This window comes from Aspergillus steynii (genome assembly GCF_002849105.1).
Source record: "Aspergillus steynii IBT 23096 chromosome Unknown P170scaffold_1, whole genome shotgun sequence".
NCBI classification, from domain to species: domain Eukaryota; kingdom Fungi; phylum Ascomycota; class Eurotiomycetes; order Eurotiales; family Aspergillaceae; genus Aspergillus; species Aspergillus steynii.
Window position 1 is genome coordinate 6605817 of NW_020194398.1, and position 27646 is coordinate 6633462.

Below are 27646 nucleotides of genomic sequence, written 5' to 3' on the forward strand. Positions count from 1 at the left end.
GTCTCTATATATATCTATGCCAAGTCATGCACCCAACCATTTCTTGCCGTCAAATAATTCCAATCGTGAATCTCATAAGATCATATGCAGCCAAAACTTTTTGAAACCCTCATTGCCCATAAAAAAAAAAAAAAAAAAAAAAACCCAATCCCCATCCTTCCATATTTTCCTGCCATATTGTAACGAGATTGCAGTCCACATCTATTTCTTCTTCCTCGAGGAACCGGAAACAAGGCGCTTCTTCATATGCTTCGGCATTTTGTTGGCTCGCTTCTCGCGTTTCTCTTCCTTGACCCTTTGTTTGTGATCGCGCTTTTCATCCTTATCTTCGAAGCGTCGCCCCCGCGGAGCCTTCTTGTCAAACGGATCCTTCTCGCCATCGTCATCGGAGTCGGAGCCATCAACAGAAATGCCACCGCTAGCGTCAGATTCGGCCTCGCTGTCATATTTGTCGGCAGCGGATGCGGCGGCCTTTTCGTCTGCGAGAAGGTCCCGGTATACCAGGTCCGAACCCTCACCCGCATGGACTTTGGCGGCATCCCGCTCGAAGTCATAGACCTGCTCCAATGTCTGGGGGATATATTGCTGGCGGAAAACAGCGGTATCTACCTCACGTTCCGCAGCGGTCTGTTGTTCGTCGTCCTGCGTCTCCGCCTCCGTGTACAATTTTTCAACGGCTTCGAGCAAAGGCTCCCGCGGTTCCAGCGTGGTAGGGCCGTGGGCGGAGATGATGAACTCGAAGATGGTTCGTTCGGAAAGGACATCGACATTCTTGCGACGGAAGAAATCGTTGATGTTCTTAATATCCATTCGCAGGAATTCCAAACTGCGCGGGTGATCGTGCTCAACACTCTGACTAACGTCGATGATGTGCAGCTTGTTCTTGTGGTAAAGCATGTTGTACTCGCTCAGATCGGCATGGACCAGGCGGCAGGTTTGGTACATGACACGCATGTAGCTGAGCAGTTCCACGTAGACCTCTCGCCACTTGCTCTCCGGGTTGGGAACATCGAACTCGACGTCCTTTAAGCGCGGCGCAGCAACACCCTTGGAGTTCCCCAGGAAACCCATCACGAGGACATGAAGACGAAGTTGGACCGGCTCCGGGCAAGGAATCCCCGCGGAGTAAATCCTGCGCAGATTACGCATCTCCTTTTCAGCCCACAGCTTCACCATTGCTCGGTTGTTGCTCTTGCTGTACCCCGATCGGAATCGGAATTCTCCAGTCACATACTTGTCTCGGTCCTTGAAGACCAGAATGCTGGTCTTGTAAACCTTGATGGCACGGTGCAGAGGCGCGGCGTCGTCGTCATTGGGGAAGAGTAGCGAGTAGTAGACGTTGGCTTCTTTGCCGGTAGACAAGCACCCGTGGATCTCCGATACCACATTGCGGTTGATCATCTGGAGCAGGATCATTCGTGTGCGCGGATCAAGCACCTGCTCCGAGGTGGCTCGGTCGGCCTTGTCGGCACCGCGTTCACCGCGAACCGCCAGCCCGGATTGCACATCGTCCAGCTTGATCTTGTTGGCGTGGCGCGTCAACGTCTTGATCTCGTCATCAACAGACGCATGCGTGTTGACTGTCGGCTTCTGCGAGTTCGTCTTGGGGTAGGTCCATTTCGGCGCATTAGGATCGGCGGAGAGTTCGTTGAGCTTGCGCTGGCGGTTGTAGGCTTTGGTGAGATCGGCCGGGTTGGCGGCGGCAAAGTCTTCGTCGTCGACATCTTCTTCGAAAATATCATCGTAGTATTCGTCGTTGTCCTCCTCGTTATCCTCCTGTGCCGTGGGATCCTGCCCCGCCATGGTGGGGGTCGTGCCATCAGCGTTCAGATACCCTTGGTTAGGCACGTAGGTGTGCGAGGGAGTCAGGCCATCTGCCAGACCAGAAGCCTGAGTAGGGTCTGAGGACGCCATGGTCGACTCAGGAAACTGCAAACACGAAAGTTGACAGCGACAAAGGCGTAGGCTGACTGGAGGGTCGAAGGAGGGAAAGAAGAAAAAAAGAAGTCTTTGCCATTGGGATCGAATCGCCCACTGTGGACCAGGCCGCCGCCCACCGCCCGGCAGAAACCCCGCGGGCGAAACGCGTAGGGAAAAGAAGAGCGTCGCGCGTCCTCTGGCGCAATCAATCAACGAGTCCCTCTCAGCCCCCGTTCATCACTAGCTCGACTTGCTGCTCCGTTTCCAGGGCTCGGGCTCCCTGACTTCATACCGCTGGCTGCGTGATGCTTTGACTGCTGTGTACGCTCTGATTCCCCCCGTTTCGCGCGTACCTCGTCACCATGTATGTCAAGCAGATCATCATCCAGGGCTTTAAAAGGTGAGTTCCCCCCCCGGGGTGCAGAACAGCTGCTTGGAACTCTCGAAGCCATCAGAACTAATCGTCTGGTTGTATTCCTACAGCTACAAGGATCAAACGGTCATCGAGCCGTTCTCCCCCAAGCACAATGTCATTGTCGGTCGTAATGGTTCGGGCAAAAGCAACTTCTTCGCGGCCATTCGATTCGTCCTCAGCGATGCCTACACTCACATGGGTCGCGAGGAACGGCAGGCTCTTCTCCACGTGCGTGTCCTCCCTAAGACTAATACCAAGCGAATGCTCACATCGAACAGGAGGGTTCGGGCTCGGCCGTAATGTCGGCCTACGTGGAGATCATCTTCGACAACTCAGATGATCGATTCCCAACCGGCAAGCCGGAGGTTGTTCTCCGTAGAACCATCGGCCTGAAAAAGGACGAATACACGCTGGATCGCAAAAACGCCACCAAATCCGATGTGATGAACCTTCTCGAATCCGCCGGCTTTTCGCGCTCCAACCCCTACTATATCGTGCCCCAGGGTCGCGTGACGGCCCTGACTAACATGAAAGACTCCGAGCGCCTGAATCTACTGAAGGAAGTGGCAGGGACGCAGGTCTACGAAGCGCGCCGTGCCGAATCGTTGAAAATCATGCACGAGACCAACAACAAACGATCCAAGATCGACGAACTCCTCGACTTCATCAACGAGCGTCTGTCCGAACTCGAGGAGGAGAAGGACGAGCTGAGAAACTATCAGGACAAGGACAAGGAACGAAGATGCTTGGAATACACCATTTACTCGCGCGAGCAACAAGAGATCGGTAGCTTCCTGGATAACCTGGAAGAGCAGAGACAAACGGGCGTCGAGGATACTGATCTGAACCGTGATCGGTTTATCCAGGGTGAAAAGGAAATGGCACAGGTAGACGCGGAGATTGCTGAATGCAAGCAGCAAATCGAATTCCTGAAGGTCGACAAATCGCAGCTGGAGGATGAGCGTCGCGAGGCATCGAAAACCCTGGCTCAGGTCGAACTTCAGGCCAAATATCTTACCGACAACCAAGCCGCCGCCCAAGATTTGAAAAAGCGCCATGACGAAGATTTGCAATCTGTCCAGGCTGCCATCAAAGAACGCGAGGGAGAGCTGCAGGACCTCATTCCTCGCTTCAATACTGCCAAAGACGAAGAAGATGCCGTCAAGGCGCAGCTCACTGAGGCCGAGACCTCTCGTCAGCGTCTGTACGCAAAGCAGGGCCGGAACTCACGCTTCAAGAACAAGTCGGAACGCGACAAGTGGCTCCAGGCAGAGATTAAAGACAATTACTCCTCCATGTCCACTGCGCAAGGGGTGGTATCACAGACTCAGACAGACATTGCGGAGCTTGAAAATGAAATTGCCCTTCTGGAGCCGGAGACTGAACGGTTGCGCAAGCAAATTGACGGCCGGGGAGACACGATTCAGTCTGTCGAGCAAGAGGTTCAGAACGCCAAGGATGAGCGAGACCGGCTGATGGACCAGAGGAAGGAGCTGTGGAGAGAAGAAGCGAAGCTTGATTCAATTCTCTCCAATGCCTCCAACGAGGTTGATCGAGCCGAGCGCAATCTTTCTCAGATGATGGACCACAACACGAGCCGAGGAATTGCGGCCGTGCGAAGAATCAAACGCCAGCACAACATCGAGGGTGTCTACGGCACGTTAGCCGAGCTCTTTGACGTGAATGACAGATATAGAACTGCTGTCGAGGTTACGGCAGGACAGAGTCTGTTCCATTATGTCGTCGACACCGATGAGACGGCCACGAAGGTCTTGGAGATTCTGCAACATGAAAAGGCAGGCAGAGTGACCTTCATGCCTCTGAACAGATTGCGGTCGAGGCCGATCAACATGCCCCGAGCCAGCGACACCATTCCGATGATTGAGAAGCTACAGTACGACCGGGCATATGACAAGGCATTCAACCACGTCTTCGGCAAGACTATCATCTGTCCGAACCTGCAGGTGGCAGCGCAGTACGCCCGGAGTCACGGTGTCAATGCCATCACGCCCGAAGGAGATCGCTCCGATAAGAGAGGTGCCCTGACCGGTGGTTTCCACGATTCGCGACAGTCACGACTGGACGCCGTGAAGAACCTGGCGAAGTGGAGAGACGAATACGAGGCAAAGAAGAACCGTGGAACGGAGATCAGAAAAGAACTCGAGAAATTGGACCAAATCGTCACCAAGTCCGTCGGTGAATTGCAGAAGCTGGAACAACAAAGACACCAAGTACAGAACAGCAGCGGACCGCTTCGCCATGAGTTGAGAAGCAAGCGCGATCTCCTCCAGAAGAAGATCGACAATCTCGATGCCAAGCGACGCGCCCTACGAAACATTGAGGGTAACATGGCTGCTTTGACTGACCAGGTCAATGCGTTCGAGGCAGAGCTCAAATCGCCATTCCAGAAGGCTCTCAGCAACGAAGAGGAGGCCCGTCTTGAGAACCTCAACGTTGCCGCCCAAGACCTCCGCCGGCAACATCAGGAGCTGTCTGGCCAGCGTAGTGAGCTGGAGGGTCGCAAGTCCATCCTCGAGGTTGAGCTGCGGGAGAACCTCAACCCTCGTCTTGACCAGCTTGTCGGCCAAGACCTCGACATGGCTGATGACGACAGCCAGGGCAACTTGAAAGAGACGCAGAGAGAGATGAAGCGTCTCCACAAGGCTTTGGAGAAGCTGGCCCAGCGTCTTCAACAAGTGGATGACTCCATCGATCAGACCAACTCTCAAGTGGCTGAGCTTGGGCAGCGGAATGCAGAAACACGACGAGAATTGGAGGAACTGGCCAAGTCCATCGAGAAGCACCAGCGCCGCATGGAAAAGAGCATGCAGAAGAAGGCAGCCCTGACGAAGCAGGCAGCAGAGTGCGCCGCCAACATCCGTGATCTCGGCGTTCTTCCGGACGAGGCGTTCACCAAGTATAAAAACACCGACTCCAACGCGGTCGTCAAAAAGCTCCACAAGGTCAACGAGAGTCTCAAGAAGTACTCCCATGTCAACAAGAAAGCGTTTGAGCAGTACAACAGCTTCACGAAACAGCGGGAGGTGCTTACATCGCGACGGGAAGAGCTCGAAGCTTCCCAGAAATCCATCGACGACCTCATCAACGTGCTCGACCAAAGAAAGGACGAAGCAATCGAGCGAACCTTCAAGCAGGTGTCGCGTGAGTTCCACAACGTCTTTGAGAAGCTCGTTCCCGCCGGACGTGGGCGCTTGATCATCCAGCGAAAGACCGACCGTGCGATGAGACAGGAAGATGCCCTTGAGTCGGATGACGAGGAGGCCCAGCAAAGCGTGGAGAACTACGTGGGAGTCGGGATCAGTGTCAGCTTCAACAGTAAGCATGACGAGCAACAGCGTATCCAGCAGCTTAGTGGTGGACAAAAGAGTAAGTTCTTGCGACATCGGCTCGATCGCACCAATTTACTAACGATCGCATTACAGGTCTCTGTGCCCTGGCCCTGGTCTTTGCTATCCAGGCTTGCGACCCAGCCCCGTTCTACCTCTTCGACGAGATCGACGCCAACCTCGATGCGCAGTACCGAACCGCCGTCGCCCAGATGTTGAAGTCCATCTCCGACTCCACGAACGGGCAGTTCATCTGCACCACTTTCCGACCGGAGATGTTGCATGTGGCCGAGAAGTGCTACGGAGTCAGCTTCCGGCAGAAGGCCAGTACGATTGATGTCGTGTCGAGGGAGGAGGCTCTTAAATTCGTCGAGGAGCAAAAGACGTGAGTGGCAAGGCAACGAAGCGTCATGAGGATTGGATTTACAAATGTCATTTCTTGCTCGGTTGCTGGGATGGACTTCAGTGCGTGGGCGTATTAATGTTGGGCCAAATTTCTTTTTTTTCTTTTCTTTTGCGATCTTTTGTTGACTGGTTTTGCGTTTTACCTATGATGAAAGCTCTCATTTTTACCTCTCATTCTCTGTACCTTTAACTACCGCGGGGCTATTGTTTCTTTCGCAAGATTCCCAATGCTAAAGCTTTTTTTCTTTCTTGAACGCCGCTGTCTGGTATGCCAGGCTATCTATCGGTCTGAAACATGTCTAGAGCGGGTTGTCTAGCGAGGTATTTAGAATGCTGCGTCTATGCGTTAACTCAACGCTGTGGCCGGTCTTCCCCCGTCCACTCGCGAAGGATGTCTTCCGGAACGTCCCTGAGCAGGACGTGGATGTGCTCCAAGCTTCTCACACTCTGCAGCGCCGTCCAGTTTTTGAACCACTGCACATGTGAATCCGGGTGGCGAAATTGGGCACCGTCTTCGGCCAAGCGATCCACGAAGGTTCTCTGGATAAAGCCTTCGACCAGCGAGCGAGACTCGGCGGTCATATCACCATTTTCGCCCTGGACGGGCACGGGGGTCTTCAACCAGACGACCAGGTGCGAGATGCCGGGTGTCCAGCCGTAGGGCCAGTCATTGTGCAGGATCTTGTAGTCCGAGGGATCGGCAAACGGGACGGGGTTTTTGAAGGGGAAGACGGGTCCACTATCGGCCTCGCCCGTACCGGTGGTGGCAGCAGGGACCGGCAAATGCCAGTGCAGACGACGCTGGCAGATATAGGCGGTGATGGAGCCGTACTGAGACTTGATGTCCTTGGTCCACGCCAGGTATCGGATCAGATCGGACGGTTTCCGCTTCAGCACGCCGAGGTCATTCCGTGCTACGTGCGGGGAGAAAGACATGGAGTTAATTTCCAGAACTCAAACGCACGGCGAGGAGCAGGCGGACTGAAAAACGGGGAGAAGAGGAAGCGGAACCTTCCGAGTCAACATACCGATGATGGCCTTCAACTCGTCCCAGCTGTGATACTCAAACTCCTCGTCGGTTTGCGACAGGACTTTCCGATCGACCTCGGTGAGATTGAAGGCGGGAGGTTCTTCGGCGGCCATCGCTGAGGGAAAGGGGGCAGGGAAAGGGAAAGGAAGGCGGTTGGAGACGAGAAACGGAAATCTTGTTCACAAGGGGAAAAGAGGACATGCAGCAAACGCCGGGAATCCTTACCCCAGGAAGGGAATCCCCAACAGGAGGGGATTTCCGCGCCTTGTGACAGGGGAGGACGGGGGGATCTCTCATTTGGATTACCCGTTTGGGACCTTGATTTGGACAACGATCAGGATGGTCTCCGATTATTGGATCTCTAGTCCGTTCTATTAATTTATTATTTTGATTCCACTGTTATGATACTCCGAACTCCGTCTCTGGTATACTACTTCCTGCCTAAGGCACTGGATTCCTTGGGTTATCGGCTTATCGCCACGTGCCGCACATGACCCCGACAATACGGGCGTAATTACCGTCCCAACGGTACGCAGCGTCAGTCCAACCCGCCGCGGCTCTCTTTTTCCCGCTCTCTTTCTCTCTCTTCCTCCTCCTCCTCCTCTTCCTTTCCCTCCCCCCTTCCCTCATTCTCCGTTTGGTCTCCCTCTCTCTCTCCTCTCGCGCGGAGTCCCTGGAGGAATTGAACATCATGAGGTATGTCTGCGATTGTCCATCTCGTTCATGCGGCCATTGCAAGCAATTGACTCACGGTTGTCGCAAATGGTAGTGCTCTGTCGTCCGAGAATATCAATGGGGTCTATATCCCCTCCGCCCTGCTGGTGTTCGGCACCTTCATCGTGAAGCAGGAATATGTCCCCTTCGCCGTCGCTGTGGCCGCTGTGTTGGCCGGATGGAAGCTCTTTAGTGGCAACCGTACGTGACCTCGATGCTTTCTCACTGGCATGCATACATACTCACCCCCTCGGCCCATCTCTAGAGCCTCGGAAGGTCCTGAACCCCACCGAATTCCAAGACTTCGTGTTGAAGGAGAAGAACCTCATCTCCCACAATGTTGCCATCTATCGTTTTGCTCTGCCCCGCCCTACGGATATCCTGGGTCTGCCCATCGGCCAACACATCTCGCTGGCTGCCACCATCGAGGGCCAGCCCAAGGAAGTCGTGCGCTCCTACACTCCCATCTCCTCGGACAACGAGGCCGGCTACTTTGACCTCCTGGTCAAGGCCTACCCCCAGGGCAACATCTCCAAGTACCTGACCACCCTGGAGGTCGGCCAGACCATGAAGGTGCGCGGTCCCAAGGGCGCCATGGTGTACGCCCCCAACATGTGTCGCCACATCGGTATGATTGCCGGTGGTACCGGTATCACCCCCATGCTCCAGATCATCAAGGCCATTATCCGCAACCGACCCCGCAACGGTGGCAACGACACCACCCAGGTGGATCTGATCTTTGCCAACGTCAACCCCGACGATGTCCTGCTCAAGGAGGAGCTCGAGCAGCTCGTCAAGGAGGATGAAGGCTTCCGTGTTTACTACGTGCTGAACAACCCCCCCGAGAGCTGGACTGGCGGCGTTGGATTCGTCACTCCCGATATGATCAAGGTTCGTTTGGAGACACTAAACCGACTGCGCGAATCCGTTGGCTAACATACATCCACCTCCCCTAAAACACAGGAGCGCCTCCCTGCCCCCGCCAACGACATCAAGATCCTTCTCTGTGGCCCCCCTCCCATGGTCAGTGCGATGAAGAAGGCCACCGAGTCCCTGGGCTACACCAAGGCTCGGCCTGTCAGCAAGCTGGAAGATCAGGTCTTCTGCTTCTAGATTAGATGACATTTGTACGGGAGGTTGCCCAAGCCTGCTTTACGCGAAAAAGATGGACCTAGACCAAGGCCATCGGCGGCTGCCGGTGACCTTACTATGCTAGACGTGACACGAGCTGTTATTGTTAATCCTGAGAATTTTGATCAATGTAGATGTGCGGGATAGATATTGATATCATATTGTTTCGGACGAACCGATCGCGACTTGGTGGTTCACATACAGTTATACTTCAAGAATATAATTTCGCATTATGCATGCTGCAGGTATTATCAGCACCGGTGTACCTTTGGCCCCCTATCCGCCCAGGCTCTATGTTCGAATGGTACTCGCGTGGTTAGGAAACCTCCACCATCGCATCCACCATACTGAGGAACTTTTGACGATACTCATCCGCCGTCGTGGTGATGGTCATCGGCCCATGTCTCCCCAGAACATTGAACGTTTGGACCATACCCGTCATAGCCTGCGCGTGCAACTTGTGCTTGGCCCAAAAGAAGTCCAACACCACCGCGCGATACTTCCATTTCCCATCCGTCGACGGCACGCCTGCGCGCCACGGGCCTCTTCTCCCTATAATGTCCGGCTCGCTGGAGGCAGGAAAGCGCACCAGAAACAGCGAGTAGTCCACCGTATTCGACGCCTCCAAAAGCTCTGTGTCTGCCCGCAGCATGTTCATCATGTCCTCATACTCCATGCGCGTCAGACGGATCTTATCCGGGAACTCGTCCGCCAACCTGCTGATCGTCTCCTCACTCACGAGGGGCTCGGGGAGCAGGTCTCGCTCGGGGTAGAAATAGTCGATCGGCTTCAGATCGTAGGTCTCCCACCTGTCGGGCCGAGGGTCTTTTTCGCGGCCGTACAGCATGTTCTCCATGATGACGTGGTGCGCCGGGGTAGTTTTCAGAAGACTGCCGAGGGTTTTGTACGGCGCAAAGACATAGTCGGTGATCCAGACCAGGAGCGACTGGGGGTGGGTGCGCATGTGGTGGTAGTAGGGTTGGAAAAGGTCCTCGCGGAAGAAGGAGTGCTCGAAGTGTCGGGGAAGGCTTTTGACGAGGAACTTGGAGTTGGCAGTGGAGAAGAATGTCTGCAAAGAGACGTCCGGTCAATCAGTCTGATCAAGACAGGATGAGCTGCCGGATTCGAGGATGAAGACTGACCGATCCTGAGAAACCTAGGTCGCCCATCGGCTGCAGGGGCAGGGTCTTGTCTTCGCTGCGGAAGCTGGACTTATACTCGTGTTCGTCGATCTCCCACGCCTCCTTGCGCATGCTTTGGAAGGTCTCGTCGCCATACCGGATGAGCTTGAGATAGAAGAGACTGAAGAAGGCCAGAATCTGCCCGATCACGGTGCGTCGGAAGGTCTTTGGATCGCGAAACAATGCCAGCTGGATCGACTTGGCGAGAGCGGCATGCCGGCGACTACGAGCCATGATCACGGACGAGGCCGCTGACAGGATGTCTGGACGGAGAGGAGCTCATTTCCACGGTCGAGAGGAGAGGAGGGGTGTTCATCGAGAGATGTGCAACCTCTCTGTCGGCCGGACAGGGACGACGGCAGCATGACGTATCGGGCAGGGCAAGGGCACGCCGGGTCAGGTGATGCGGGCGCTCTCACCGCCCGGGCACGAGGGCAGCGGCATTTTGGGGGGCCGTTGAGTCACGCCGACAGAGAAAATTGGATTTCCCCTCCGATGGGTCGCTATCTTCTTCTTCCTCTAAGCGGGGCTCGGCCATTTTCCATCGCCTTTTTCCAGTCTCGTCCACAACTCCATTGCTCCCTTCGTCCCGGTCTTCTGCGCCCCTTCCCCCCTCCATTTCGTTCCGCCCGCTCGCCCTTCGCTTCTCGATCTCTTGCTTTCAACGCTCCCCCCCGCCTGAACCAAGACGCGCCGGCCATGACGGACCTTCCTGCCGTCGAGGGGCTGACCCTGCACTCGACCTCCGAGGCCTCCAAGTTCCCCAACTGCTACCCCTCTCTGAACCCCGTGGATATCTACCGTGAGCATATCGCCGAGAAGCTGGGCGCTGCCACCGGTATCGACGCCGAGAAGATCTTTACCCGTTTGCAATGGACCAACACGCTGGACAAGGGTGACCTGGTGCTGCCGGTACGCGATGAACATTTGATCTGACCCGATGTGATGGGATCTGGTGGTGGTTGGGCTGGTTGCGCTTTGGCCCGTTGTTATGCTCTGGTAGCTAATCGAGATTGCGCCGTAGGTCCCCGCCTTGCAAATCAAGAAGAACCCCGCCGAGCTTTGCAAGGAACTCGCCGAGAAGTTCCCCGAGTCGGACCTGGTCCTGCCTCCCACCTCCTTCGGCGTTCACCTGCAGTTCTTCTTCAAGCCCCAGGGCCTGACCAGCACCGTCATCCCTCGCATCCTCAAGGAGAAGGAGGTGTTCGGTACCAATGGCAACCAGGGTCTGCGCGACCCGTCGGATCCCTCCAAGGGCAAGAAGAAGATGATCGTCGAGTTCTCCTCCCCCAACATCGCCAAGCCCTTCCATGCCGGCCACTTGCGGAGTACCATCATCGGAGGTTTCCTGGCGAACCTGTACACCGTCATGGGATGGGACGTCATCAAGATGAACTACCTCGGTGACTGGGGCAAGCAGTACGGTCTGCTGGCCAATGGCTACAAGCGCTTCGGTGACGAGGAGAAGCTGCAGCAGGATCCCATCAACCACCTGTTCGATGTCTACGTGAAGATCAACAACGTCGTGGCCGAGCATGACGCTCCCGTCAAGGAACTCAAGGAGCAGGTCAAGGCGAAGAAGGAGAAGAACGAGGATGTGGCCGCTCTCGAGCAGGAGCTCGCCAAGCTGGTCGATGCCAGCGAGGACGAGAAGGCTCGTCGGTACTTCAAGAGCATGGAGGATGGCGACGAAGAGGCTCTCGCCCTGTGGCGCCGATTCCGTGACCTGAGTATCCAGAAGTACAAGCAGACGTATGCCCGCCTGAACATTGACTTCGACGTTTACTCCGGAGAGTCTCAGATCAAGCAGGAGAGCATGACCTCTGCCTACAGCACCATGGAGGAGAAGGGTGTCTCCGAGAAGTCCGATGGCGCGGTCATCGTCGACTTCACGAAGCACGGTGCCAAGAAGCTCGGAAAGGCTATCATCGTGCGAAAGGACGGCACCCCGCTTTACCTGACCCGTGATATCGGTGCCATCACTGAGCGTGACGAGGCTTATCACTTCGACAAGATGATCTACGTGGTTGCCGCCCAGCAGGATCTCCATCTGGCCCAGCTCTTCAAGGTCACCGAGCTGATGGGCCACAAGGATCTTGCCAGCCGCTGCCAGCACATCAACTTTGGTATGGTCCGTGGCATGAGCACCCGCAAGGGTACTGTAAAGTTCTTGGACGATATCCTGCGGGATGTTGGTGACAAGATGCACGAGGTCATGAAGAAGAACCAAGAGAAGTACGAGCAGGTCGAGAACCCCGAGCAGACGGCCGATATCCTGGGTATCACGTCCGTCATGGTGCAGGACATGACTGGCAAGCGGTACGTACCTCTAATTGCGTAGATCGACCAAGGCTTAGCTAACTGTACCAGTGTCAACGGCTACGACTTCAACCTCGACGCCATGACTTCCTTCGAGGGTGACACCGGTCCTTACCTGCAGTACGCTCACGCTCGTCTGTGCTCTATCGTCCGCAAGTCCGGACTGAACATCAACGAGCTCGACACCGCCAACCTGGACCTTCTGACCGAGCGCCACGCCCACGACCTCGCGCGTCTGTTGTCGCAATGGCCCGATACCCTGCTGAACACCACCCGCACTTTGGAACCTACCACCGTCCTCACCTACCTCTTCCGCATGACTCACATCCTCAGCTCCAGCTACGACGTGCTCAAGGTGGTGGGTAGCGAGCCCGAGGTCAAGAAGGCCCGTATGGCTCTGTATGAGTCTGCCCGACAGGTCTTGCACAACGGAATGCGGGTGTTGGGTCTCAGCCCCGTTGAACGGTACGTCCAGTCTATTCTACAACTTTCTTCCGAACCATGCTAACAGTTGATGTACACAGTATGTAATTAATCGAGATCGTCAAAAAAGAAAAAAAAGTAGCATTTTCCTTAAATCCCTCATAGCTTCAATCAATACCAGCAAACTTTGTTCTGATCTTAGCAGCGACATTGGTCCGCCCTACCTAAATCATTATCGATAGCAGCAAGGATAGCTCTTGGAGCAATTTCGTATATCTTGTGTTTGTTATTTCCATTTGAACTGTCTCTCTGCCAGCAGTTCGTCACACATGAAGCCATAATTGTATGACCAGAGTACCCCTCCCATAAGCTCCGCCGGTAGGCTTGGAAGCAGACACTACCAGGGGCTGTTCTTGCTCTGCTTTGACTTGGTACACAATCATGACATAAAAAAAACAATTCTTTGCGCAAGTTTCTAACTGCCGGAGGCTTTGACCCAAACCTGGACACCGCAGCCAATCTAACAGGAGGCAACTAGAGGGGTTTTTTTATTCTTAATTTTGTGTTAATCAGAAGAACCTATTCCCATTCACTGAAACTTTTGCCTACTGGCTACTTCACTGCATTTCTCTAGGCACAGAATCAATAGTGCATCCAGGCAGATTCCCTTGCAGCCCCTGCATTCAGTTCAACAGCCTCAACACCGCTTGTCTTGCCAACCGGACTACCTCGTGACGGCTCAATGCGGAGCACAAAGAAGAATCACCCAATGGATAACAAAGCGATTGGTCTGGATTGCAATTTCCGGAGGATAGGAATGTACCCCAAAGGACATGATCCAGCCATTCCAGGGTTTGCAGGTGACAGAGCCTTCTTAGCTGCAAGGCTGGAAAAAGCAATTCTCATATCATTGATTTCATTTGGACTCGAAATGTTGTAGATTATGGTCGAACTGGCAAATGGGTGGGCATCTTGATTGGCATCATCGCGGTCTATCGGCTGTTTGGGTATCTGGCGTTGGCTTTGCGGAGGACCTAACCCCCGGGCTCTCGACGAGACGCAGTCGGTTCTTCTTATCAGATTGTATATAATAAAAGTTTCCAGAATGACGAATCTATACGCAGGGTCATACCGCCCGGTGTCTCCGTGATTGTCACGAATGAAGAACGAATCAAACAGGGTAAAAAAGACAATACATTGCTAAATCAAATGGGTATACCTTTTCCTCTGTCAACTACTCATTTCTCCCAGCTGACAACAAAACCAAACGCACGAAAGAAACAAGTGGCCATGTCATCCAGAGGGAAGTTTATACAAACGCTTGCTTGAACCGACATGAGACAGAAGACAGTCAGACGGACCGACATCAACCAATCAATCAATCAACATGAACCGGGGCATGAACGTCAACACCAGCATCCACATCAAGATAGACATAAAAACATAACATCATCATTGCAGGTCATCAGAATCGTACAATCATGTCGCCATGATGGACGTGATCGGTTGGAACCGTGAACCCGCCCCTTCTCTTTATAGCACCCGAGCAATCCATCAAAGCCCAAAGACACGACAAGTGAAAACAAACAAAAAGAAGCCAAACATCCTCCCAGGTGGAATCAACGCAAAATTCTTTTGAAGCAGCAAACCGTCCGACTTTTGAGCACGCACAAAGCAAAGGCAACAATGGTATATCGCGGGCCTGGATGTCTTGGTCAAACAAGAATCTCTCTCCCGACAGGCGATGAACTTTTGGGTAAAAAGCAAAATGATTTCTACCTCTCCGACGAGTCAGCGGGGCGGTGGAAATATTAGGGTAGTAGGGAACAGCAGAATGAACGGCCGAGTGCACCGGCACTCCATGCACCGTGAACGTCGACAGGAAGTGACCGGGACTAATACGCCCGACCGCTGTAGGTGGACCGACTGGATCGTCGGCTGGCCTGGTCTGACCGGCGGTCCGTCCGAGCGCGTCGAGAACTCTCGAGCTCTCGACGGGCGACGCTGCCAGTGTAGTCCGACCCCCCGGTCAGGTACTTTTGCGGTCGCTTCCCTTCGATGTTCAGCTCGACGGCGCCCGTGTCGCCCGTTCGAACGCTGATCCTCTTCCCCCCCACCGACTCCTGCGTGAAGCTCATCGTGACGCCGTTCATCGTCATGACGATGTTGTTGTCATCCTCCGGCTTGTTGGTGCCCACGCCGCTGCCATTCTGCGTGCGCGCGTCGCTGCCCCGACTGCTGTTGGAGCGGCTCTTCTGGCTGCCGCTGTCACTCTCGGCGCGCTGGGAGGACGCCTTGGCCCGCAGCAGGTCGGCCGTCAGCGGCATCGGGCCAGACTTGCCGGATCGCGAGGCCTGGTATTCCTCGACCTCGCGCTGCTTCTCCTCGATGTCGTCCCCGCCCTCGTCGTTGTAGTACATCGTGGGTCGACGGCGACGCGAGTTCTCCACGGCAATCCGGGCCGGACGGGCGCTGTCATGGTAGGACGTGGACCGTCGACTGTCCCGGATGCTGCGACTGCGCTCGGGCACCACCGTCTCCCGCGACGAGCGCCGGTAGCCGATCTCGGGCAGGGCATCTCGCATCTCCGACAGATCCATGGACCGCGACGAGCGACGCTCCTGGGTGACGGCCGTCGTGGTGGCCGACTTGCGCGGCAGATCCGGTCGTTTCTGGATGATGTGCGGCGTGGCCTTGTGCTTGAGCGGCGGCGGCGGCATGCGGTAGTAGTCCTCGTCGCGCTCGTGCGAGGAATGGGAGGGCAGTCGCGGTCGGGACTCCCGACTCGGGACGTGCTCGACGGGTTCGTCCTCGTCGTAGGCCGAGGCATGGTCGTAGTCCACCACGGGCGGGCCATAGGTGGAGGACCGTCGGCCGCGACCGTGCTCCCGCGTGCGGGACAACGACCGTTCCTGGTGATGCTCGGGCGGGGCGTAGTCCTGCATGGGGAAGTAGGGCGGCTGCTGGGAGTAATACGAGGACGCGTACGGCGCCGCGTTGGCGTAGGCCGACGAGGACAGGGGCGGGCCGTGGTCCGGGCGCCCCAGGTGGCCGGAGTTGTACATCATGCCGGGCACCATGCCGCCGTGGAAACTCATGGGTCGACCGGTGGCATGGTAGGTGTCCGACCGCCCGCTGCGACCGTGCGACCGACTGCTGTGGGAGGAGACGTGGACATCGGAGCCGACCGAGGGCGGATATCGGGGCGTCTGGGGCGAGGGCGGCGGGAAGTCGTGGACGGAAGGGGTCGACGGTTGAGACATGTAGTAGGATGGGTAGTCCATGGCGGATCGCGGTTCGGCGGGGTTGGCGGCGTGGTACAAGCCCTGGTCGCACTCCCAGCAGGTCCCCGGATAGTGCCGTAGATGGGCACTCTCGCGCCGACTGCGAGACCGGGAGGGGGACCGTTGCATGGGAGGCGGCGGTGGGGGATGATGGCTGACGCTGGGCGGATAGGCACCGACCTGCATCTTCTCCTCCCGCGCCGGACGAGCGACTCGTTCCTTGGGGCGTTCTCTGCGATGGGAGCGGACACGATCGAGGTCGGATCTCTTGAGGGAGGTGTCGACCTTAAGAGGCACAGGGCTTTTCCGGCCCGACGGGGCAGATTGGGTGCTGTTGACGGTAGCGGCGGTACGGCTGGAATACCCGGAATCACTGGCGACGTCGACCAGGGGCTCCGACGGCGATCTCAGGTCGGATTTGGAGCGTTTGGCGGCGACGTTGGCGACTCGACGGGAGCCGGGGAGAACAGCATGGGCGTCTTCGTCGTACTCCTCACAAAAGGCGGCATGGGGGACTTTGCCGGACATGATATCTGAAGGGCGGCCAAGGCCCAGGTTGGGTCCCTAAGAGGGGAAGGGGGGGAGAAAAAAAAGGTGGATGACGTGAAACGTGGTGGTCCAACAGGCTTCGATGCTTGCCGGACTACAGCAGCCACTGCTGCTGCTCATCCGATGAGTCAAACAATCCGCAGGAATTTCTTTTTCTTTTTCTTTCTTTCTTTTTTTTTTTTTTTCTTTTCTCTTTTTTTCCCTTTCTTTTTGGAAAAATTCTTGTGTCGTTCTCCAGCCCCGGTCGGAACGGTTCGTTCGCCCTCTCCTCCCCCGTCAGTCTGGCCCACTCGACGGTCGACTCCCAGGAGGCAAAAACCGGACGGACTGCAGATCCAGCCGGCGATAGTTCGAGGACGGCGCGTCTAGATCGCTGTATGTCAGCGACGGACGAGGGATGCAAAGTGGCAGTCGTCGTCTACGGTCTGCAATGTCTCCATCGAAAAAAGTGTTGGCCACGGTGGAGAGTGGAGGAGGGCAAGGATGGACTGAAGGCTCGGGCGGGAGTGGTCAAGCCCGCATGCGTGGGTCGGCGGAGTCAGACCAAGAAAATCGAATAAAATCAAAGAATGGAAAATAAAAAATCCAAATCCAAATCAAAAGGGATGAGAGGTGGAAGAGACGACGGAGAGAGGAAGACCGGAGGAATGAGAGACAGGAGACGCGGCGTGGGAGCTGCAGGAAGTTGCCCGTCTGGCAGCCGATGACTGGAGGGTTTGCGAGGCGGGCAGCGACTAAGGGAATCCCCAATAGAACCGTCGACGGCCTGCAAGTCCGCAAATGCAGCGAGCGACCCAAGGGGTGTAACCGATGATGGTTGGTGAACGGCGCCTTCGGGCCTGACGAGGGCAACTGCGAAGGTGGGGGGGAAATTGTGGGGATGTTTTGGGAGAGAAGAAGATTCAACAAGAGCAACTAGATAGGTGGACGCCGGGACGAATGGCAGATAAATGTCCGATCGGAGATGAATCAGAGATGGATGGATGGATGGCAGGATGGAAGAGGAGGAGGAGATCAACGTCCGATTGCCAGTGCGAGGAGGGGAAAAAAGGACGGACGATGCCCTTTAACTCTTTTTCTCCCGGAGAAAATCCATTGCCATCGGCACCACTATTTCCAATCCAGCACGTTCACAGAAAAAATAAATAGATAATAATAATAATAACACGGGCAGCTACAGTCCACGGAATGAAAAACTGGAAATTCCAATCCCTCCGAACAATAGACGATCGATCTCCATGCGACGGTCCTTTAGCCGCGACAAATGGAAGAAGAAAGAAAAGTCGGACGAGGAGGGGCAACCGACGACTGGCCGTCGATGCCTGATCGCCCGCTAGTCTGTTAAGATTAATATTAGATACTCAATCCTAGGGAATAGACTCATGGACTTGCTTCCGTCAGTCTTGTTGATAGTTGATCCTGCAGTATACGCAGTACGGAGTATAACCTACTGACGCTCACTGAACCCCGGTTGGAACCGGGCGCACCCACGGAACGGCGACTCCACCCGGATCTATACAGGTTCGTGAGAGATTAAGATCAGTGCGATAACCCTAAGTCCCTCGTCGAACAGGTCTCACTCTCACCATGTAAACGACTCGGAGTCAAAAGAGTCATGCCGTCTGGGTGGCGGCCCAAAAGTGCGCCAGGGATGCTCTTGCGGCCCAATCACGGCCTCCACTCGCCTCTGCAGAGAAAATCTCGCAACTGGAGGGGCAGCGAGGGGACAGCAGAACGAAAAAGAAAAGGAACGAGCGAGATCGAGCCGAGCTGACCCCTCCTTTGCTTCCCTTTTGATGCCGTCACCGTTGGGATCTCCTAAATCCTTTCCCCTGCTCCATGCGGAATCCGTGAATGGTGCCTCCGTATATTAAGACCAATCGACCTCCGTAGTAGCGCCGACTCTTATCGCGAACCTCAACCCACATCCTTTTTCTTTAGTTTCATTTTTTTTCACACCCCCACTTACCGCTCTGGTCTAGCTTCCTGATGCTATCATGACTGACCGGACCCTCTGGGACGTCTGTGGAGCGCCGGTGAATGAACGGCGTAGAACATCCAATCGAAGCGCGCTAGAAAATGCATACCCGACCAGGTCTCCGTCCCTGTTCCCTTCGATGGCTGATGGCCCTCGCATTTCTATCCCGTGGGCAAAAGTAATTAACCTCTAGCTTGCACCATCGCCTGCCTCTGACCGGGATGCGCAAGTCGGCTATACCGGACTGCTGCTGAGAACGCGTCGTGATTCATCCATCCGAGCCGCGCTGCCAGGGAATGCCGGTCTCCACGACGAGGGACAGCATTCGTATTATGGAAGCTGGACGGTTCTCCATCGGCTCCGTGCCTCGGTGTCTCTGTCTCTGTGTCTCTCCTGGACGCCGTCGGGCACTGACAACCAAGCTCATGGAGCGCCATGGAAACCCGGGGAAACCTGCGGTCTATCGCCATTCTGGAAATGAGTCATATGATGGACAATGCTCTGCCAGTAACGCTCCCCTGTGATCAATTCCGCCAGGCCTGCACGAAGGAGGCGGGTGCCGCTAACGGTCTGACTAGCGACGCGACTGCCTGTAATCTCTTTCAAATCAGCCGACCTGCACGGCACTCTCAGCTGGGGCGGAGTATATCTATCTGGTCTCCATCAATCCGGCGCCATGGGTCGACCAGATCGATGTCGTCGGTACAATGTGTCCTCTCGTCGACTCCCAAGGCCAACCGTTAGGCCGAAACGTGCATCGATCCTTTAGACTTGCTTTTTAGGTTTATTCGCAAATGCAAACCCCCTATTTTTGGTGCCCCGTTGGTCTCGGTGGCTTTGTATCTATAGGCTGATGTCTCGGTTTCCGTGTTTGGGGGCCCTTTGGCCCTTGGAATTCGACCTTTGGATATAAGACCGTCGCCGTAAATCATGCAGTCCGCCATGCAGTCCCATTGCGTCCGAAGCGTCCCCACTTCGGTGGGAAAGAATCAAGCTAAGTCTCCTGCTCCGTGCAGATCAGAATCATCTCCATGCAGTCACGCCTCCAGCAGCCAGTCAAACCAGCTCCGATGACCTCATAAGCCCTAATGCTGCCTCTCGCTTCTGCAGTGAGTCGTCGGATAAATTGAGGTCACTGATATGTCAATCGCCGGCCCGCTTCCCTGTCCGGCCAAGAATATATCAAACAATGAAATTATCTTGATGTCAATATCAACCTGGCAATTGCTCTCCGTCTTTCTCCGCCTGGCTTATTCGTCCACGGTCTGACCATTTGGACTCGTCATACTTGACTATTTGGGTCTTTTGCATTCCTGTCGTCCTGCGCAGCCCGGTGTCGGCTGGTCGTGGACGCCTGAATTCCTACCAGAACCCCCGGTCCACGGAGCAAGACGGTGTTGTCCCGGGGGAATGGACAACGCAGTGCGCAGTGCTTGTGTTGGGCTTTTTTCTTTTTCCTTCTTGCGCACCATGGGTCGTATCCAGTAGCCAATTTATTCCGTCACATGCATCTAGCCACGACCGTTAGTTGGGAATAATAGTGCTATGCTCTTACCCTAGTCAGCCTGCGGGATTGACTCGACGCCTTAGGTGGCAAGAGGGGCTGGAACATGATACCATCCGCCGCATTCGTTTGACTACTGGTCGGTTCTTGTCGTGTCCGGATCCAAATAAACTTTTATCTCGATGTCAATGTTTCTAGGATTGACCAGCGTCGATCTGGGCTTCACGAACGGTGAGTCATCCCTGTGTCCTTGCTTCTACTAACTTAAGTAGTCTCAAATCTTGCCAAAGAAAGTTGTTCCATCCAGTCGAGCAAGACTTGGAAATGTAACCAGAATGGGCCAGGAAGAAGCCAACCTGGCGACAGGAAGTATATAGTTCGGAGGGTGAGCCACGGGTGTCAGAATCCTACAGCACACTAAGCATACACCACGACAGTAGAAAGAGCATTTCATAGGACGATTCAGTAGAATTCAAACTCTATCCGACAATCTCTTCCAAGAAAATTCAATCGCATGATACACAGGAGTAACTATCGACCGCACCAAGATCTGGCCGCCTGAGGCAGCAGCGATAAGATGGCGCTGACTCAGCGAGTTGCCGGGCAACGTCGGCCGCCCAAACAACGGCGGCGTCATCCCCAGCCTCTCCATTTCCTCCAACCACCACATTTTCGGGCGGCATTCGGTCCTGCTCGACTCAATCTTCACCTCCCTTGCGGTTTGCTTCTGTCCAGAATTTGGCCTTGTTCAGTATTGACTGACAACACAACTCTTAGCTCCCGATTCAATCCCTCCTTCCGTCCGCTTATCACCCATCTGTGGAGCCGGATCGAGGATATCAGAAGTACCGAGATTCACATTGCTGCCATTTTCTTGAGGGGGTAAGATATTCCATCCGCATTCTGTCACCGGGTGGAATGCTGGTCGTCGTATCCAATCACTGACCTCTGATCAGGCTTTCGTCTTGAGCTGCATGCTCTTGACAGCTCTAGGACGCCGATTCTCCAATCATGCCCGCCATCAAGCGAGTCGGGAACTTCCCCGACATTCCTGAGAGATCCATCCTCGACGAACATGACGTTATCAATGAGAGTCAGCCCGTCGCCGCTTCAGCTTCGGAACATCTCCACACATTCGCCGCCCGCGACGGCTCGGGGAAGGACTATGTGCCAGGCCAGGGCACCGTCGACCCCAATCACATCAATATGCAGGGACTGTTCGCTCTCTTTGCCATTTTGGGAGCTGCGTTCGTCGTTGCGGCAATCTGGTTCTTTTTCTGGGCCAAGAATGGCGGATTTCAATGGCAGAAGGGCGACTGGGAGGAATACAAATCCACCGTTCTACGACGCAAAGGACCCGACGGACAAACCCTCAGTAACGCAACCAAGAGTACGAAGCTAGGGGGCGGCAGTATCGTTGGCAAAGGCTACAGTGATGACGGATACACGGCTACCGAAAGCGGGATGGGATACACCGACACGGCGACTACGATCACCGAGAAGGACCAGCCCAAGAAGAAGCGAAGGTTCCGCGAGACCGCCAAACAGAAACTGCTGCGCCGGCACAAGGATGAGAACTGGGAGGGCGAGGCGGACGAGGACGTGCTGGCATACCGCAAGGAGAAGCCCGCGCGAGTGGGCGGCATCAACCGCGACGCCGACGGCACCTACCACGGTAGTGACTACGATCTGTCCAACCCTCCCAGCCACTACCAGCAGAGCGAGATGAGTCAAGTGCGCGATTACGCATACCAGCCGAGCCGCCAGAAATCCAGCCGTCGGGACTTTTCGTTCACTCCGGGCACCGAAGAATCGCTCTCCCAGCCGCCCACGGAAGACCGTCGACTCCGCGACCCGTCCACGCGCCGGCACAACCGTCGTCGGGACCGTCGGCACCAGCCTCCTCCGACCACGTCGTCGCGCCAGAGCAGTCCGCGCAAACGCGAGAGACGATCCATGCCGGGCCATTACACCGAACCGCTGGACTTCTCGTCGGCGCCTTCCCGCTCGGACTACCAATACTCCAACGTGGAGACGGAGGACTCGGGCACGAAGAGCTACCACCACCCAATTCCCGGACTGAGCAAGGGCTATCGTCGAGACGGCGGACGCGGTCGTCGTCGAGACAGTCTCAGTGACAGCGACGGCGACGAGACTCGCTACTCATAGACCGGCATTGGGAGTAGAGCGACACGCTTATGACGAACACCATCATACCAAAGACCAAGAATGTAAATAATACACGGACACTACGAACGGATCGGATGGGACAGGATTGAACATGAAATTGCCCAACGGAGTACGCTTATGGATACTGAATTACGACCCCGGGATGGATCATGGGACGCGATGAATGGCCTTTGGTTTTTTTTTTTTTTGTTTTCTTTACTTTACTACTTTCACGCAACTTGAAATGTCCTTAATGCCTACATGTATTCGAAACTCTTAGCTTAACGATATGGAATGGACTTTTGCGACTCCTGCTCTTCACTATGACCGTGCGATGCTTTACACCTACGTTGATGAGGGGGATTGTCTACTCCAAGAATTTGCTAGCAGCATTTGAGTACTTTGGAAACATGGATAGGTTAACCCTTTTTGTTGATAGCAAATAAACGAATATCAATATAAAAAAGAGAGACGAAGAAGGTAACAATGGGACGCCAAGCCAGTCTAGCTATGATACAGAAAAGAATACGAGCGCCCAATGCAGGAGTCGACACCAAGAAAAAAAAGTCACCCGAAGGAAGTCCGATGCGATTACGCAATGCAATGCTACGCTCATCTAAGGCAAAGCCAGGAAGAAGAATCCGCTATCCCATCAGCGACTGTGAAATGACATAGAATGCGAACGTCGAAGCCCGGGAACAATTGGTACTCTGCGAAGAGACGGTACAGAGTGGCTTTTGGAGAGTATCGGTTTGATCTTGCTCTCCGGGGCGAGGGCGCTTTTAGCGGTCGAGATGCGGTCCTCGTCCGGAGGGAGAGTGCTAGGAGGCCGTGAAGATAAACCCGCGTCGTCACTGAACCATTCTCTTAGAGCCCAGCGGCTGATGCTGGTGTCGTCGAAACCTCGGTCCCATAGGGGTTGAAGCTCGGGACGGGATTTCAGTCGATGTATTTCAACGGATGAGCTGCGGAGTTGGTGAAGCATCCACTTGTTGATAAACCTGGTAGGGCTCAGCTGAGCCGTCGCCTGGGGCTCGAAGAAGAAAGAAGAGTCGTCATCGACGGAGAGCTTGAGAGGATCATCGCTCGGGCTGGTGAGGTGGTCCGAGCTCAAAGGGTAAAGGAACTCTCGATCCCTCGTGTGTTCGTCGGTTAATAGACCATTTTCCTCGCAGATAGAGCGGAGTTGATTGACATCCAACTGGGCATGATTGAGATCGTACCACATCTTCCTCCTTTCTTCATCGTAAGTGCGCAGAAATTCCAAAGACTCGTCGTCCAGAGGCACACGAAGCGAGCTTCGCTGCTTTTGCTTGTCCATGATGGCCAGCCACTGGGAATCCAAATCGAGCAGGTGTTCCTGGAGTAAACGAACATCCCCGATGCGCGAGAGATACTCCACCACACCCTGCGGAAGCACCTGGGTTGTACTGGCCATGGATGTAGTGTCACCGTCATCATCGGCGAATCCATCATCCAAGGTATATCGACTAGGGCCCGGAGAGGCCCGGAATGGGCCCTTATTCGACAAACTAGCGAACTTTTCCATGGACTTCCCAAGCCGGTATTCTTGCTGCTCCAGTTGATCTTCAGCCTCGTGATAACTGTTTTCCAGATCCAAGTACGACTCGGTAGTCAGCTGCAAGGCTTCATAGTCCCGCATCAAGAGTTGGACATCGAAGAGACCCTGTTGCGCAAAGAGTGCGTTAAGCTTCCTCATCAAGGCCGTTCGCAGATCGGATTCCTCCTCGCGTTTGAACTTGAGGGCTTGTCGCAGCTCGCGCACCTGCGACCGCTTCGCCGAGACGGTCTGTTGTTCCTCAATCAGATGCTGATTGGCATGAACCAGTTTGGCAAAGAGCGCGGGGTCCACAGGCTTGCTCGCGTCGTCGGAGAAATCGGCCAAGATGCCATCATTCCGAGCCGGCGTAGAATCCTCTGGGATTGCAGGGTCAGCACTGACATCCTTGCTGTGACCAGGATGGCTCGCATCCACCGACGGCAATTGCTCCGGCAGGCTCACACTGGGATGCTCATGCGGACCGGGCGACGACCCTTTGTTGGAAGTGGGAGGACTGGATGCAACTCCGTACATCCCCATACCCAAGTCCGCGGAAATCTCGGGGGATGGCAGGTAGGGCGACGTTGCAGCGCTGCCATCGTCCAGCTTCTCCGTATCGGGCGGATCGATCATCTCATCGGGTGTCTTCGCCTGATCCACGACGGCGGCAGAAACGTAAGTATCAGAAGGGAGCAATTCCCCGGGGAATGGGTGATGTGGAATGGGGAAAGGGGTGAAGCATGGAGCACGAAGCATACTGTGGTGTCAACAAACATTAAAAATACAAACCGATGGATTTACCCTTTCCTGCGGAGGCGTCCTGGCCCAGTTTCTCGGGTCCAAGGCCTTGAAAGCCATTTCCCCGAATTTCAGCATTTTTGCACGCGAGGCCCATCGCGGGGGGGAAGCCACGGTCGACCTTCAGCAGGGCGGATGTCAAACGTTGCGGTCGCTGACGAGATCAGGGAAAGAAAGGAGCGAGAAGCACGAAAAAGAAAAGACCCGACCAGCGTTGGGGTTAGTATGCCACTAGCGACACGGGCATGCTCTTATTATTGTCGGTGTGGGTGTGGGAGCTGTGGTTTCTTTCATTTCTTTCATTCCGTGGAAATGCCCTGCCATCACGTCCGGACCGAGAGAGGAAACGATGCTTGGACACGTCGCATCGAGGCGCCTGATAGGTTCCGCTCTGTGCAACGTCGCCGGCAGAGCTGTGGACGCGGATTCGCAGACACTGAGATCCCTCCCCGTGTGACTGCGAACAACAGTCGTTTCAAGATCCGTTCCTCCTGATCCGGTCGGGGAAAGGCCTGCTTGGTCTAATCTAAACGCATGGCGCCGGTTCGCTGGCCCAACCGACTAGACTGGTTCGATAGCGTGATGGACGGTTGGTCTCACTGGCCAGTCCTCCCCCCTGCCGGTCGGCGAAGGGGGCAACGTGCGCGGAGGAGACGCATTATTGCCAAAGGATCAGCAATCAAGCCATCGTCGAGCCGACCCTCGTACCCGGATGGCGGTTGGGCCGAGCGTCAGCTGCGTGGGTCGTCTGCGAGTCAGCTTTCGACAACGCAAATGATGGAGACCGAGGGTCGTCGATGGCGACGATGGATGGGATAGGCGGATAACGACCAAGAGCCTCATCTGCGCTCTCCCCTCCCTCCCAAAGGACGATGGCGAACGCGCTCGTCCACGTTGGTCGGGCTTTTAAAGTCTCTCTCCTGACCATGCGAGCGTCCAAATCCAACACCTCTCGCCCGTTCCACACGCTGGATGAGGCGAGGCCATCGAGACTCAACAGTGGCTAAGGGAAGAATGCTGCCATCATGAGTGCGCATTACAACGCCAACAACTCGCGAGCCCACCGTCGCATGTCCGGTAAGAGAGCCACTCGATAATCGCGACATCCCCAACTGTTGCTGCAACGCACTCCGGTTCGGTGTACTCCCCGTGCTGATACACTGTACTACCCTAGGAGCCCAACATGGTGACCCTGGCAGAGCGGGCCACGACACCAGCTTTATGGCGCCGAGTGCAATAGACCCATCTCGGTAGGACCGAAAATCCCTCCTTGATAGCACGCCCTTTCGCTGACGTCCTCCCAGGGTGGTCCCTCGCTCGCCGTATGGGTACCCCGGGGACCCCGGTCCAACTGCATATGGCGACTCCAGGGCTCTCTATCAGCAGAACATCTCGCCTTACTCCACCCAGCCTGGAGTGTCGACGTCGGCTTCCTTATACCAGCCCACACCCCAATCCTCTGTGTATGTTCTGGGATGCGCAAGATGATGACCCAAGTTCAATCCAGATGTGCGTCGCACTGACCTCGGAATTCGAGTTGATAGGAACTATCCCCAAGGAAACTACACCCTACGGTCGAGTCAGCAAGCCAGTCCCGCTCAGATTGGGCATTCCGGTGAAATTCCAAATCCATACGTACACCAGCCTGCTTCAAGTATCACCCGAGGAACTAGTTACGAACATCGATCTTCTTTCTCGCAACCCTCCGGAATTGACGGCTTGACGGATGGCATCCGAAACCTAGCGACGAGTTCAACGGGGACCCAATGGTCGAGCTCGCCTGGCGCGGGCGATCCCGGTCATGCTCCAGGGATCTCTCATGTACGTTGTTCTGGCGGTGCCACGATCAAGGCGTCATCTAATTGCCCCGTCCAGTCGGTTCAGTCCCTGTCACGAGGGAGTGGCATGCCACATAATGTTATTTCGGGGACCAGCAGTACCCACAACACAACTTTAGACCCACGTACGTCGCGTTGGCTCCTATTTAAAACACGGTTATCTAACGATGTGCAGGCTATGTGGTGCAAAAGAGCCCCAGGAATTTCTTCAAGGTCGGAAGGGTAGGTCTCGCTCTGGCGATGTGTGCCCTGACTATATGGTCATATCCGACTCAGGGTTTATACAGGTCTTCGCCATTCTTTGGCACGAAAACGAAGGCTCCACCGGCCGCGGTACGCAGAGCTACATCAGCGAAGGCCCCGTGTACACGGGCCGGTTCAACGAGCTGGTCCATAGCGGGATCCGACGCATGGTAGTCGTGAAGGCGCTTGATCAGTGTGCTTGGTGCTTGTGAGTCATTTGGGTGTTTCTGCCGGGTACACCCGTCATACTGATCACCTTTCCAATAGCCCCGTGGGCACATACAGTCGCAAAGGGGTCGCGAAAGCCGGCGTGGATGCATCCAAACATGCCGTTATCTATATGCAAGGCACCGAGCCGCAGCTTGGCTCTGGCGAGCCTCGCATGACGAAGGGTCCGCTGGAAGTCGCCCCAGCCTCGCCCGACCAGAAATTGGATCACATGTCCCGATTGAATTTCGGGAAGATCTATACGGTCGAGCACAACGTGAAGGTCCTACCGGTTGGTAAGATCACCGAGCGATCGATGCCACGCTTCCAGAGCTATGCAAGAAATGAAATCAACATCATGCCTTAATGTGAAGTAGGTCTCGGTCTGCGACCGACTGCTCCGGAGTAGTTATTTGATTTCTCCTGCCTTTCCGTTTATCGTGCTCTTTGTTCTCTCCCAACCCTGCATTTTCGTCTCGGACTATCTGCCCCGAGGGCACCTACAGCCGTTGCTCTTGTTTACCCGCCATACGTTGTTCAAGGCAGAGATGCTAGCTGCCTTGAGATGTTCCTACATACGACCCACCGATACCTGATTGTAGCGTTTAATGACCTCTTCTGTTTGTGATT

The 27646-nt window shown here is 55.2% G+C and overlaps 10 protein-coding genes across 10 annotated transcripts; 5 read left to right on the forward strand and 5 right to left on the reverse strand.

Moving 5' to 3' along the window:
- Positions 1-120: 120 nt before the first annotated feature.
- On the reverse strand, positions 121-1976 carry P170DRAFT_433380 (serine/threonine-protein kinase RIO1). The gene has a single exon (XM_024848473.1). The coding sequence runs from the start codon at positions 1912-1914 to the stop codon at positions 202-204; it is 1713 nt and encodes a 570-aa protein (XP_024711211.1). The 5' UTR covers positions 1915-1976; the 3' UTR covers positions 121-201.
- A 164-nt stretch (positions 1977-2140) lies between these two features.
- Positions 2141-6147, forward strand: P170DRAFT_453135 (chromosome segregation protein SMC). Its single transcript, XM_024851334.1, has 4 exons — positions 2141-2320; positions 2404-2563; positions 2614-5722; positions 5779-6147. Exons 1-4 carry the CDS (start codon positions 2283-2285, stop codon positions 6069-6071), a joined length of 3600 nt encoding a protein of 1199 aa, XP_024711212.1. The 5' UTR covers positions 2141-2282; the 3' UTR covers positions 6072-6147.
- Positions 6148-6230: 83 nt separating this feature from the next.
- On the reverse strand, positions 6231-7338 carry P170DRAFT_433383 (GIG1 family protein). Its single transcript, XM_024848474.1, has 2 exons — positions 7116-7338; positions 6231-7001 (listed from the first exon to the last, which is right to left on the reverse strand). Exons 1-2 carry the CDS (start codon positions 7228-7230, stop codon positions 6439-6441), a joined length of 678 nt encoding a protein of 225 aa, XP_024711213.1. The 5' UTR covers positions 7231-7338; the 3' UTR covers positions 6231-6438.
- Positions 7339-7587: 249 nt separating this feature from the next.
- On the forward strand, positions 7588-9227 carry P170DRAFT_433384 (cytochrome b5 reductase family protein). The gene is made up of 4 exons (XM_024848475.1): positions 7588-7813; positions 7887-8032; positions 8097-8722; positions 8795-9227. The coding sequence occupies exons 1-4, from the start codon at positions 7809-7811 to the stop codon at positions 8942-8944; spliced, it is 927 nt and encodes a 308-aa protein (XP_024711214.1). The 5' UTR covers positions 7588-7808; the 3' UTR covers positions 8945-9227.
- Positions 9094-10236, reverse strand: P170DRAFT_433385 (phosphatidylinositol phosphate kinase family protein). The gene is made up of 2 exons (XM_024848476.1): positions 10105-10236; positions 9094-10031 (listed from the first exon to the last, which is right to left on the reverse strand). Exons 1-2 carry the CDS (start codon positions 10213-10215, stop codon positions 9279-9281), a joined length of 864 nt encoding a protein of 287 aa, XP_024711215.1. The 5' UTR covers positions 10216-10236; the 3' UTR covers positions 9094-9278.
- A 397-nt stretch (positions 10237-10633) lies between these two features.
- On the forward strand, positions 10634-13341 carry P170DRAFT_433386 (arginine--tRNA ligase). The gene is made up of 4 exons (XM_024848477.1): positions 10634-11055; positions 11168-12462; positions 12514-12927; positions 12987-13341. Exons 1-4 carry the CDS (start codon positions 10639-10641, stop codon positions 12991-12993), a joined length of 2133 nt encoding a protein of 710 aa, XP_024711216.1. The 5' UTR covers positions 10634-10638; the 3' UTR covers positions 12994-13341.
- Positions 13342-14780: 1439 nt separating this feature from the next.
- P170DRAFT_422403 (uncharacterized protein) lies at positions 14781-16697 on the reverse strand (the record flags this gene model as incomplete). Its single annotated transcript, XM_024847429.1, has 1 exon — positions 14781-16697. The coding sequence occupies one exon, from the start codon at positions 16695-16697 to the stop codon at positions 14781-14783; it is 1917 nt and encodes a 638-aa protein (XP_024711217.1).
- A 4296-nt stretch (positions 16698-20993) lies between these two features.
- P170DRAFT_433389 (uncharacterized protein) lies at positions 20994-22559 on the forward strand. Its single transcript, XM_024848478.1, has one exon. The coding sequence runs from the start codon at positions 21212-21214 to the stop codon at positions 22367-22369; it is 1158 nt and encodes a 385-aa protein (XP_024711218.1). The 5' UTR covers positions 20994-21211; the 3' UTR covers positions 22370-22559.
- A 249-nt stretch (positions 22560-22808) lies between these two features.
- Positions 22809-24850, reverse strand: P170DRAFT_433390 (uncharacterized protein). Its single transcript, XM_024848479.1, has one exon. It carries the CDS (start codon positions 24561-24563, stop codon positions 23022-23024), a length of 1542 nt encoding a protein of 513 aa, XP_024711219.1. The 5' UTR covers positions 24564-24850; the 3' UTR covers positions 22809-23021.
- Positions 24851-25650: 800 nt separating this feature from the next.
- Positions 25651-27468, forward strand: P170DRAFT_52778 (uncharacterized protein). The gene is made up of 7 exons (XM_024855253.1): positions 25651-25805; positions 25903-25978; positions 26033-26191; positions 26273-26691; positions 26742-26788; positions 26854-27017; positions 27077-27468. Exons 1-7 carry the CDS (start codon positions 25754-25756, stop codon positions 27381-27383), a joined length of 1224 nt encoding a protein of 407 aa, XP_024711220.1. The 5' UTR covers positions 25651-25753; the 3' UTR covers positions 27384-27468.
- Positions 27469-27646: the final 178 nt, after the last annotated feature.